The following is a 13,376-nucleotide window of genomic DNA, read 5'->3' on the forward strand; positions in this document are numbered from 1 at the left end:
TTAAACAAAAAAATGACTAAGAATATATAAAGTTAAACCAAATCAAAACCAACCCAGCTACTGGATTCGGTTTGATTTAACGATGTGAAACAAAATACCCACATTCTAAAAGATGACATTGTTTGATTGGGATGTTGCTTATGTTTTTGTTTGAATATGGCAATTGGGGTGAAACTGAAAGCACAAGTGCCATGCCATGGCAGGCAATTCATTCTAGAATCCCAAGTTGTTGTGACTTTTGAAGCGGAGGGTGGCTGCTTAACGTAGGCCCTGAAGTAAAAAATTGTGGGGTTGACTAGTCAAGCCTTGAATGCCACTGAAAATTGGCTCCAGACAAGATGATTCCCAATTTTTGCTGAGCCAACATCATCTGGAAACCAATTTTCTATTCAAGAAAAACTAATATCAATGGTAATAAATTGGAGTACAGCTCTTATTCTCTCTGGTTCCCCACCTTGTAGACCACCATTCTTGAAAGACCCAAGGCCTCATCTTCATCCTCTCTCCCATTGAATCCATGGGAGATTACAGATCAAATTCTTATGCAGATGGCAGGATGCAGATGGAGAGCTACTATGGATACAGACCCAGTTCAAACCCTTATGGGCTCAGGTCTTACAGTGCTTCATATGCTGCTTCTTCCTATGCACCAGAGCATATGGGTGGTGCCAAAGATTTGAAGCTAAAGAAATCCAAAACCAAGAGTGGGTCTTTTTCCTGGGGAATCAGTGATCCAGAGTTTCAGAGGAAGAAGAGGGTGGCCAGCTATAAGGTTTATTCTGTTGAAGGCAAGGTCAAAGGGTCCCTGAGGAAGAGCTTCAGGTGGCTTAAGAACAGGTACACCCAGGTGGTGTATGGATGATGATGCTTGCTAACTGTTTGATAAAATGCCAAACTGTGTAATGGGTTGTCATCAGAAATTCATGATTTGGATTTTCCAGGAAATTAACTGGTTTCCTTTTGGTAAATTCTGTTTCTGATACTTGTTTTAGGTTCTTTATGGGTCTAAATATTGTCATGGTATTGTTGTTTCTTGATGTTGGTGAATATGAATGTGCTACGAGAACATATATGAAGTGCCTAAATGATGGTCTTTCATTATAAATTCTTTTTTGCAGATTTTCTGAGTGATGAACCGTTGTGTTTCTCTCAATTGAATAGTTGAAACTTTAAATATATAGGTTCATTTGCATTTGCTTTTGAATTTGTGAGTCTCAACAAATTCTATTCAGATGTGTATTTGCTTGTTTTGAGACTGCCAGTTGGAAGGATATACCAGAGTGATTCTATGAAGGATACGCCATGGTGTTATTTCTTGCATTCTGAGCTAAATCCAAAAATTGTGGATTGTTTCCATAAATTCAAGATTTGTGCAATCAAATTTGAATCAATCTTGTTTATAAGCATAGCCACAATAATTCACCAACTCTTTTACTTTATGAGGATATTGATCCTATAAAAGAGTGTTTGATTGCCTCTACATTTCAAGTATGGTTGGTTTTTGAAGTAGATCACGACAATCAGTCTCCTTTAAAATTATAACTCCTGCAAGCGCAGTAAAAGCTTCTACTTTTCTTGAGGTTTGCTTGAGGGTTGGTATCCAATTCTGTTGATCATAGACTTCCAATATTGTGTTCGTGCTTGTGGGTTTGTATGAATGAATGGCATACTTTAAAAGGTTTGATGTGCTTAGAGTGCAATTATTAACTTGACTTGTAATGCCTTTTTACCGTAGTACCATAGTTCTTGAAATTGTTCAGCCCTTTAAAGTTCCCCAACCAAGTTTATGCACAATGCTCATCCTAGTCTTTGTTATATGCTTGCGATGTTTGCTCCGTTTATCTCTTAATTAGCTTTACTTTCATACAAATGCAACAAGAACACAATTTTTTTTGTTTTTGTGCCCTAGTACATAGACTAATCTGTAATGAAATTGATTCAGACACATGGTTTCCATATTCTACCACTACAGTCTACAGAAGTAGAAATAGGGGAAGCTGGGGCACCTCTCAGATCTCCCTTTCTTTTCATGGTTTAAGAAGATAGGTGACATACAAACTGGGGGCTTTCCAGCCTGCCACCTTCATCCTTGCTGACGCCATTTATATTCTCAGATACATGTTGATTTGTTTGATTCATAATTGACTTACCATTTTAAGTATTCCACCAGTATGCAATTCTGTCCCCAGTTTCACAATATTTTTGGTTCATTGACAGCTCTCAGATGATTGAGATTGAACCTCAGCCACTTTCCTTTGTTAACAAGTTCTTGACCAAATCTTGTGAATATTGAACCCTATCCCCAGACTTGGTTACTATTGGGTATTTGAATTTGAAACACTTTTTGGCATGGATGTTTGTATTGAAATTTTGGTCTTGGAAGCAAGTTCATATATACATGCCATTTTGAAGATCAATGGTTACAGCTATTTCTTCCTTCCCGGAAGCTAGTGACAGTGATAGTTCCCGGCTTCTGAGGCAGAGCTGGTTTTGTGTTCTATGATTTGGCTCTAGGGTTCTAGATGCGCTTCTTCGAGTTCTTGGCATTGTTAAGAAAGTAAAAACAGGAAAATTAGAGAACATGAAATTGTTTCTGATTCTTCATAACCATTCATGTCCTCGATCTATAGAGACAAATACAATGGTGTATATCCATGCAGAGTCTCAACCTGGCAGACTTCTAATATCTACCTCTCCCTTTGTCAGCAATCACATTGAAATCACTGGTTATGTTGCTTGGCTGATCTTCAGGAATGTCTCTGATGACAGTAGTTTTCTCATAATTTTATCGATAACCCTTTTCATTTACCACCTCCTTCAACTCCCCTTCATTTCTAGGCATGCACGGAAGCAAGACTGCTCTAAGTTGAGGCCAAATTCTGCTTGGATTAGCTTCTGTATTGCTATTTCTCTCTATTGGTTTCTGGCAAACCATTCATTGCTCTGCTGTCTTGTGTGAACTTAGATAACAAAGGATGAGATCATTAAAGGAGCCTCTTCTAACTGCGTATTGAAAATAAACATGACAATCAAAGTGTTAGGATCGACGGTCAGTCTTAGCAAACTTACATCCTTGATCTTAAAATAATCGGAAGAACCCACTCAACAACCAGTGATAGTACTGCCTCCACACAGGCAAAACTGTAAATTACTTCCTAATCTTCACAACTTTAAATATAAACAGCCCTCACAATAAATTACTGAAAGCCTTGCATGTTTGCCATATTGAATTCTTTAGATGATTTGATTTAAATTTGAGGAGTTGTTTAATCACAAGTCAAATGTCACACTTTGGGCAAGTTGTTGGTGTTTAAAATAAAAAGAATGAGGGAATCAATGTCCTGCTTCATGGAATATTCGCCATGAGCAGCCATGGGAGGTTGCTTCAACCACATGGTAATGGCTGCCTGAGGGCTGCTCATTGGACAGATGAAATGGGAATAATCATTTTTCAAGAGATGAATAAAAAGTAATTTAAAGTATTTTTTCTTGTTTGATATAGTAATAGAATAAATGGAATGAAATAATATTAAATAACATAGGAGAATTAATACCCTTTTCATTGAAAATGAATGAAGTTTTGTTATTACCACTTCTTATATTAAATAAGAGATATAATAACTCTAAGTAATATTTTTACATGCTAAACGAAATATAACATTACATAATTTATCGTTATTTTATTCCATCATTAACTCTATTCGTCATTAATTTATCCTACTTATCAAAAGACTTGTCTATTTGCTTTGATCATTGTGAAAAAAATAATATTTATACGAGAGGGGTATAAAATTTAAATAAATTGATATAATGGTGATTTTTGATAATTATGAATTATTTTAACATAATACTAATGATCTACCTTATTCTATTTGTATGTTACTATGCTAATACTTTTTTACTATTTTTATGTATGAAAAAGGAAATCGAAACAAGAACGACATTGCATTCGTATTCTTTTTATAAAAAGGGATTTGGTTGTGATTAGGGTGTTTTAATTTTTTATGTTTGTCTTTGATATAGCTAAAGGGAGACACTAATGGTGAGTAGTTGCATGGATAAAAGAGACAAGCTAATTAAATTAATTTAGTGTCTTAGTCACACACTAAAATGGTCCCTCGTTTAGTGATGGTCATTGATGAAACTTAATCAAGAATTACTTGACGAGTGATTGTTTATATTACTCCTCCATAGCATGAATATTTTGAAAAGAGAAATTGATGAGCATATGGTTTGTGTATATAACGATGACTCCAACACAAAATTTGTTCATTACATCAAAAAAATAGGAAGTTAAATCTAGATTTTTAGATCCAACGGAGCTCACCATAGCCAATTTATCTTGTCAAAAAATTGGCAAAATTGAAAATGCTCCACATGTAGTGATCGAAATTTCCCCAGCCATCCTCGCCATCTCTCCCCCTCCCAATGGCCATCAACATCGAAAAGGTCGACCAATCGCGATGAATATGAAATCAATTGGAAAAGAGACGTTGAAGAGGCAGCAAGCAACAAATCCGAAAAAAATAGTTGAAGAAGATGAGTTGCAGGCGTGGCGAAAGACTAAATCAGGCTAACAACCACCAGATTTGACAACAAAGAGCAAAACGACCGACGATGAACCTATTATTGGCTTGTTGTTCATTGTCTATTCCAAATTGGTTTGTGTTTTTTTTTTTTTCTAAATTTTTTATTTATTTATGTATTGAATGAGTGATATTGTGTATTTGTGTATTGAATGAGTGGTATTGTATATTTGTGTATTTTGATTATTTTGTATATTTTATTATTAATTTTCTATATGTTTGTATTTGATTATTGATTATGTGTGTATCTTATTATTTTGTGTATGCATGTATTTGATTATTTTGTGTATTAAGTGTGTGTAAAAATAATAATAAATTTTGATAGTAATAAGAATTATATATAAGGTAAAATAAATAGAATTAAAATTTATTAATAAATAAATAAAATAGAGAGAAAAATAGAGAGTGTTGTTAGAGTAACACAATTTTTAAGGTAAAATCAGAATAAGAAGCAAATTATTTATAATATAATAAGGCCATCTCCAATCCATCTCCCTATCCCACTATTTACAATATTATAAATAAATCACTTATATTTTTAATTTGCCTTGAAAAATGCATGTGCTCCAACTCACACTCCCTGTTCTATTCTTTATTTTACTTTTTATTTTATTTATTTATTTTTATAAACTTCAATTCTATTTATTTTACTTTATTTATAATTTTAACACATACACAAAATTAATAATTAATTAAATACACAAAATAATCAAATATACACATATACAAAATCAATAATTAAATACATAAATTAATAAATATACACAAAAAAAATCCTCAAACAATTTCACATAAATTCCCCAAACAATTCCATAAAAATTCCTTGATTTGGTCCTCGTTTAGCTCAAAGAAAACGACCTGCTCCTCGTTGCCAACACCAGATCCGACCACTGTTCTGCTCGTCGTTGTTGTTGGTCGTCGCTGTTGATAGCTACTATTGCTTCTCATCGCTAGTGTCTTCTTTAAATTATAAATCTTTAATAAAAAATCGTTGGAGAAATATAATTGAGAAGTAAATTTTCACCCATTAACTCTAGCGAGCTATTTGAAACTCAATAAAAATTTGGAGAAGGAGAAGGCAGATAGAGAGACTCATTAGAGATAATTTCCAACAATTTTCTTCTCGAATTTTGGCTTAGCAAAGATTTGTCCCATGCATTGGAGATGACTTAAGAAACAGGATAGAGATTCTAGTTGGATTCAACCTAACAAACAAAGGACAGGCAGATAACTTGGGATGAAGCTAAGAATTTGTATAATCTGTGATTTAACAATCATTGTTTCAAAAATTGTACCCATAATCCCAAATTGTTAGAAAATTTCTGTTAGCTTTGACTAATAGTCTCTAGGTCAACATGGGATTTCCATTAGTTGTTACAATGGCCATCAATTTTTTTTTTCCTTCAAGAAAATTAAATATTAAAAATTATTGCTTTTTAAAAATAAATGAAATTAATTTTTCATAAATGTAAATGTGTGTGTGTGTGTCTAGGAGTAGCCATAAAGGGTAAGAATGCTTCATTTGGGCGGCGTTTGCATCTCTTCATTTTCTCGGGAAACGAACGGAAACATAATAAATAAATTTGGAGGGAGGGAGGGTCGGGTCGGTGGGTGTCGGAGAGAGGGCGAAGAAGCAATCAAAGGCGGAGGTGGGAGAGAAGTGGAGATCGCTCGGGGGTTCGGTTGGCTATCAAAGCAGATCAAAGATGTGGGAATCGATATGCCTCACCATCGCAGCGACAGCCGGCAATAACATCGGCAAAGTCCTCCAGAAAAAAGGCACCGTCATTCTCCCTCCGCTCTCCTTCAAGCTCAAGGCTCGTCTCTCTCTCTCTCTCTCTCTCTATATATATATATATACACATATATTCTTCGTTATATTTACTGATTTCTTGAAAGAATTCGTTTTTTATTCATCCATATGGAATATTGAGCGAGTTCTGTACGCATTGTTTGATTCGAGAGCCCTTGTCGAATCGTTTGATGTGATGAGCAATTTTATGATCTCGAATTTTTATTTCATGTTCTATTTTGATTGGATGTCATACGGTTTGTTTATCCATTGGAATTTGGGGCTCGTTGGGTATTGGATTTAAGTTTCCTAAAATTTGCAGTAAATAATTTGCTCTGGCCCTTATGCTTTGCCCTAACAACGGTAATGGTCTGTATTTTACAGTTATGGTTATGCGTATCTGATTTTCATTACGGCTGCCAAAGCGGTCCGTAATGGAACTGCCGAAACAGCTATGTAACAGCGGCCATTTATAGAATATGGCATTTTCTGAATGATTTACCTTCAAATGCTTTCTTTTCCTTGGTATTTTTAAAAGGTGTTGAGTTGCAAATGTTTCTTGACACAAATGATGAAAATGCTGATCAAATTGAGGTCATTTTAGGGTTTAATTTGTCTTTCCTAACTTTTTACTGATAATTTATGGCTGAAGGTCTCGTATATATGTACTTCCTCCTTGCAATTTTGCATCTCTTTCCCAAACAATCTCTCATTGGATAACTGATAACCTAAATTTTATTTTACATAGCATAATCGAATGAGTTGTCATTGTTGCTCATTTGCAGGTGATAAGAGCGTATGCATTTAATAAAGCATGGGTAATAGGTTTCCTAATGGATATATTTGGAGCTGTATTGATGTTGCAGGCATTGTCTCAAGCTCCTGTAAGTGCAACATCAGAAAGCATATGTATTCAATTGATTTCTGAATGTTCTCCTTAAGTTGCACCTTAATTATTGCTGTTATTGACCTTTATTTGTTGAGAGATACTTTCATTGCCATTATAGGAGTTTGAAGTGAGAAGGAGAATGAATTAGAATTCTTGGTGTTTGAGTTTCTTTTTTCCCTGAAAACTCCTGTATATCTGTACAAACAAGATTTTAAAAATTGTTTATCAAGAATGATTTGGAAAGGTTTATAAAGTTATTGTGCTACTGCATATTAAGCTGAATTCTTCACAATTACCTGGGCCTTGTTAGGTGCTTTTTAGCATTGTCTCATCTCATGCTGCATGTTTGAAATTTTAGAGCCCTTATTTAAAATTTAGCCTGACTGACCCTTTTTCAAATGCATCGGGTTAAGGAATTTGAATATTGATAGGAAGATATATTATACCCCAAAATTATAGAGGTCATATTGAGATGCAACTTTTGCAATCATTTTTAAAAACAAATGGAAAGCAGTAGCAGCAATTGAATGCCATATGAAGGATTGGGGAACTTGCAACATTGAAAATGTTCTTACATTAGCATCCATGAAATTTTGTTCCATGTGGGATCAAGAAACTTTAAATGTATGCATAATAAATTATGCAATATAACCTGCTATATTTTGTTTAAATGTTGTGGTGATCATGGATGCTGGTAACCAGAAACATGTTTTACTTATCAATGTTGAAATTGCTTTTTGCATTCTTCTGTTGATTTAGTACATATATATATCTCTTTGTTAATCCCCAGATTATAACCAGGTATCTGTCATCCAACCGGTTTCTGGCTGTGGACTTGCTATTCTTTCTGTCTTTTCCCATTTTTACTTGAAAGAGACGATGAATATTGTTGACTGGATGGGGATAGCTTTGGCTGCTGTTGGCACCATAGGTATAGGACCTTTTCAATTCTTATCTGAAACTTATGATATTTTCCATATGGCACCATGATGGTCATGTTAATTAGATTAGAAGAGAAGACTTGCAGAAAAGTGGAGAAGCCAAATTTACAGTTAAATGTAATTATGGGTTTAATTATATGTGATAGTGAATGGTCAAAGCTGTATCATGAAAAGTTAATTATCTTGTAAAGAAGAATAGTTTCTCCTTGCTTTAAACAAAAATCAATCACTTTTTTGTGAGATAGTTTTCTGACAGATAGGTTGTAATATCTTTGTCCTTTTGTTCCAATTTTGTTTTCTATGCAACCAAGATTCTAAAGCTACTCTCTGCCCTTCCAGATGACACCCTATATTCTTGAAAGCCAGTATTCAGAGTTTCTAAAAAACTAACCAGAGGGCTTTCTCTTTTCTCAAATTGTTCTTTGTATTAGCTTGATACCTAAACATTGAGAATGGCAATTCTCTCATGCTCCTATTGGCACAATAATGTGTCCCTTTATGTCCAGTGCATAGACTTTTACATGAGGCTCAGATATTGTTTACTTAAAGGAGCACTTAGTATGTGCAATTTTCATCTACCATGTTGATTTTCCACCTATTTTGAATACTTGTGATACTTAAGATGGTGTAAAATCATGGAAAATGGATGTATACCACCTCATACCTGAAATTGTCTGATCGCTGACTTTTACCAATTTTAAATGTAAAGCTTAGCCCCCCCCCAACCAACACCAAACCCCCACCAAAAAAAAGGATAGCTGTCCTTTTTAGTTCCACTATTTTATAATACAAAAGATTCTGGTTCTCGTTATTGAATTTTCAAATAGCTTAAAAGAAAATTTCATCTGGTTTCATGGACTTGACAGTCTGAAATGCTTATCATTAGTTTTGATTTTGCTTTCTTATTGGGCAAAATTTGAGTTATTCATTCTACATGCAGGAGTTGGGGCTGGAGGGGAGGAGCAAAAAGCCTCTTCAATATCCATTTTCCATTTACCTTGGCTGGCTCTCGTAGTTGCACTCTTGTTTGTAGGTATTCTATCCTGTGTTCCATCTAATACTATGGTATTAGAACATGCTTCTTGTCCAAATTATCTAGCAGTCTGCCTGCATGTTTACATGAAATCCTGTTAATGCCATTGGATTTGTGCTTACTGCAGTTTAGTGCCTCACAACCATGTGGCTGAGGCAGTGTTACTTGGTATAGTTTTCAGTTGCATATTGTCTCAAGTTGTGCAGCAGAACAGAACCATATTACAATGTTAAATCATTGCCTCTAAAATCTAAAATTTTAAAATACAATTATTTAACAGTGTTTGTGAAACTGAAGTTCAGTCTTCTGACTTCCTGCATTTTATTATATGTTAGTTCTTTTAGATTTTCCTAACAAATACAAGTTTTGTCAGAGATGTCATTAATATGGTAAAACTGTGTGTTCCTCCTATGATCTTAGCATAGCTATATCAATATTATCTTGATAGTAATCCCTCTTATCTTTAGCCTCATTTATTGTCTTTTTCCTTATTTTGCTCAACAAAGCCTGTTTGATGAAAAATGCAGCAGATTTTCTCTGTTAATAACTGAGCTACTACTATGATGTAGGACAGATCTGGATTCCTACTATACTGACTGATTGGAGGCTTATGAGGGTTAGAATGCTAAGGGAAATTGTAGAAGAGGTAGGGTTTTGAAATGCAACAGGTTGTGGGCAAATTAGAAGTAAAATATGGCTCAAAAGATGAGATTTGAGGACTGAGAATATGTCTGGAAGTGGAGTTACGAAAATAAGATGAAAGATTAGAGAGAATTATCATCTAGGCATCACACCTAGGGTTCCTTAGGCATCACGCTTAGAGAAAACGGAAATTATTCATTCACTCACTAATGAGAAAGAGAGATTATAATAGTATTTATAGAGTTCTAGTAACCCTATACTTATTAGTATGCGTTGTATCTTCATTTTGTTCTTTTCTTTGCTTATTACTCGGAGGCCCCACAGTGGGATAAAGGCTTGATATGTTTTTGTTGTACCAGGATGGTCTTGTTAGTTAAAATGCTATTGTTTCTTTATCTTTACATGTGATGATTCAAGTCTGAACTGAAATCTTATCATTGTAGATGCTGCTTAATGGTTGGCTCCGAATCTATAGACGTCAACGAAGAGAACAGGAGCTGGTAGATTTCCCTAATATTATGTATTGCATTATTGAATAACAAGGCATCGGCTTAGGCTTTGCACTTTTATGTTTTGATGTGCATTTTTCTTTCAGAGACAATCTGAAGTTGTCGAGGAAATTATATGTGGCTTGGAATCGGGCATTTTGTTTGGGTATTGTCTCTCTCTAAATGATTACACTGGGGAATTCTTTAAATCGATTAATATTTTCTTCCATCTTTTTTGTTATGGCTGGCTTTTGATATTGTTTCTTCATTTTTTTATATGACTCAACACTTAAATGGATTTCATCTGACTGTTAGTATTTAATGGATAACTTCAATCTTTTAAACAAAAAATGATTTTACCAAATGATCCTGCTGGTTGTCACGACCCAAGGGTTAACACAGTCATTGTATATTACATGAATTTTGCTGGTTGTACCTTGCTGTTGCTATTGGTTGTACCTTTCAGTTGTATTGTAACTGAAAGAGTAGAAAGCCTATAAGTAGGCTATCAGTTTGAGGATGGGGATTCGTTGTGCAATAGTACAAAAATTATTTCCCTCTCAATTTCTCTGATCTCTCTCTCAACTTCCTCTGTTCTCTCTCTCTCTCTCGCCTCTGTTTGTTCTAAGTCTCCCTCCAATTCTCTCTTTTCTCAGTTTCTACCTAAAATACCCTAGCTCAGATCCAAGGATCTGACACTGGTGTCTTAACCTGACATGGATATAATATTAAAGATGGAAGGAAATAAAATAGAAAAATATCAGTTTACTGTGTCGATACTATTTAAGAAATGGCTTCAATCTATTAATAAAAAAGAATGCAGTAAATGACACTGCTGGTGTCAAAGCCTAAAAAGGAAAAAAAATTAGAAAACTAAACAATTGATATTGATATTTAATTTGGAAATTCTGTAGAGTAATTTGATGAGACATACTGCCGCTAACACACGATATATGAGTGAAGCAGTCACTATTGTTTTGGGTGAGTTTGACTCAATCCTACACTGTTCTTTATATGAAAACCCTGCAGTACAACCTCCTCCGAAGCCATAAAGGGTTAAGTTTACCACCTCAAAACCTTGTTGGGTATAGTGATGCCCTTTTCTTTATATTGAATCTGCTTGGAATATTTTATGGAACCAAAATAAGATTTTTTTTGTTTATTTTACTGTTATGGTTGTTGATAAAATCTGATTGCAGGGTTGCATCTGTAATATCAAAGATGGGGTTTGTATTCTTGGAGCAGGGCTTCCCCATTTTTGTGGTTCCTATGTGTATTTCGATCAGTATTTGCTGTAGTGGTGCAGGATTTTTTTACCAGGTACTAATCATGTATCATGTTTATCATGGAGTTTAACACATACAAGACAGAAACTTCTTCTTGAGATTGTTAATTTTGGCCATTATATAACTAGACCTCTCAAAATAGCCATGGTAACAACTCAATCATGTTATTCCTCTCAAAACAGACACGGGGCTTGAAGCATGGGAGGGCAATTGTAGTTTCCACATGCGCCGCTGTGGCTTCCATTGTGACTGGTGTACTAGCTGGTTTGCTTGCTTTGGGCGAACGATTGCCTGCAGCACCAGTGTCTCGGCTTTTACTTCTGTTGGGATGGTAATCTTTAATTTAATTCCCTAATTGCCACTAGTAACTTTTGCATTAGGGATTGCCTATATTCTTTGTTAAACCTTGTATTGGTGAAGGATCTTTAGGCTTTAGACCTCAGCTCCATGATCTGTCATATTTTCAATTTACTTCTGTGTTGGAGCTTAAATAATAAAGGTCTCTAGTCCAAATACCTTCATGATTGTGTTGAAACTTTCATTGAAACCGCTTTTCCAACTGCTTAGCCAGTTTAAATCTTAGTTTAGAAACTCTAATATTAACCATATTTATGACGACAAAAGATTTAAACTGTATTCTGCAATCAGTTAACCGTTGCCAAAAGTAAAATTACACACTCGGTCTCTCCTCTTCTATTTGCAGGATGTTGATAATTCTAGGTGTAGTTCTACTGGTGACTTCTGCACGTTTGATGCGATTCCTTCCAAGGCCATTGCGGCATATTAAGCAAGGTAGCGGTGATAGAAACTTTGGCCATCGGCGACATGGATCCGTCCACGCTGGGAATTCAAGCCCAAGCGCCGTCATCCAAGCAACCACATTGCATCATTTGCTGTCATCTCCATCTAAGGAGAAGGCCTGATCCGAGAAAACCAAACTAAACAGACAAGGAAGTTGCTGCATAATGCTTGATGTTAATCTTCTCATTACCATGCTCGGATTTGGGAATGAAGCAGCCATCGCCATGTCTATGCGGGTTTGTACAATATCGGGCTTGATTGGAAGGCATGAAAATTTTCTCTTGTCAATTTCTGTCCATAATTCCCCCTTCCCTTCCAATGCTTGTCATCTGTTAAATGGTTTCTCCTCCCATGGTATACAGCGCAGGAGGGTATGTAGTTTAAGTACCCTTATGGAATATGACGGTAAAATTTCTTTAAGAGGATTATTGGGATGATTATATTTTTTAAATTTATTTGCATATTATTTATTTGGGAAAAGGTTTCTATATGAAGAACTGTGAGATGAATATCATTTGGACATGGAGAAAGTGAAAGAGAGAGAAAGAGAGAGGGACCCGCATCCCCGGCCCCGTCCCCACCCCCATCACCTGTGAATGTTTGTTGAGTGAACAGTTGGTGGCTTTTGGGGTGCTGTGGCGGCGATGTCTTTTGGGTCGGGGCAAGTACTGAAGGCGATTGCCGACCCCATGACAAGAATATCATGTACGGCAACTCCTATTCATTCAACTTGTCCAATAATAACAATGATTTTAATGTTGAAAGTCTTCGAAGGTGCAAGGGTCAACTTATTAAGACGGCTAGTTTAGTCTTGCATTGATTTTAATTATAACAATCTCCGATACATCTATCATCAATCTTGTTCACTAGCCTTTTCAACTGGAGTAATGGTTTGTTCTCAAGAAAAGAAACGAGATG

The 13,376-nt window shown here is 35.3% G+C and overlaps 2 protein-coding genes across 3 annotated transcripts; both read left to right on the top strand.

Moving 5' to 3' along the window:
* Positions 1-288: 288 nt before the first annotated feature.
* Positions 289-1,105, top strand: LOC127812615 (uncharacterized). The gene has a single exon (XM_052353053.1). The coding sequence runs from the start codon at positions 518-520 to the stop codon at positions 860-862; it is 345 nt and encodes a 114-aa protein (XP_052209013.1). The 5' UTR covers positions 289-517; the 3' UTR covers positions 863-1,105.
* Positions 1,106-6,120: 5,015 nt separating this feature from the next.
* Positions 6,121-12,856, top strand: LOC127812435 (probable magnesium transporter NIPA9). 2 transcript variants are annotated; one of them, XM_052352811.1, is made up of 9 exons: positions 6,121-6,403; positions 7,164-7,262; positions 8,058-8,198; positions 9,149-9,237; positions 10,327-10,383; positions 10,479-10,537; positions 11,571-11,691; positions 11,840-11,988; positions 12,361-12,856. In XM_052352811.1, the coding sequence occupies exons 2-9, from the start codon at positions 7,193-7,195 to the stop codon at positions 12,578-12,580; spliced, it is 906 nt and encodes a 301-aa protein (XP_052208771.1). In that variant the 5' UTR covers positions 6,121-6,403; positions 7,164-7,192; the 3' UTR covers positions 12,581-12,856. The 2 variants fall into 2 exon arrangements, with proteins under 2 accessions (XP_052208771.1, XP_052208770.1); XM_052352810.1 differs by having other exon boundaries at positions 6,122-6,403; positions 8,069-8,198.
* Positions 12,857-13,376: the final 520 nt, after the last annotated feature.

The sequence above is a fragment of the Diospyros lotus genome, chromosome 11 (genome assembly GCF_014633365.1).
Source record: "Diospyros lotus cultivar Yz01 chromosome 11, ASM1463336v1, whole genome shotgun sequence".
Lineage (NCBI taxonomy): Eukaryota > Viridiplantae > Streptophyta > Magnoliopsida > Ericales > Ebenaceae > Diospyros > Diospyros lotus.

Excerpts from the sequence above, each read along its gene's own strand:
- LOC127812615 (XM_052353053.1), top strand. The coding sequence starts at position 518 with ATGGGAGATTACAGATCAAATTCTTATGCAGATGGCAGGATGCAGATG.
- LOC127812435 (XM_052352810.1), top strand. The coding sequence starts at position 6,293 with ATGTGGGAATCGATATGCCTCACCATCGCAGCGACAGCCGGCAATAAC. Across the intron at positions 6,404-7,163 it reads CGCTCTCCTTCAAGCTCAAG|GTGATAAGAGCGTATGCATT; the intron begins GCTCGTCTCTCT and ends GCTCATTTGCAG. Across the intron at positions 11,692-11,839 it reads GTGCAGGATTTTTTTACCAG|ACACGGGGCTTGAAGCATGG; the intron begins GTACTAATCATG and ends CTCTCAAAACAG.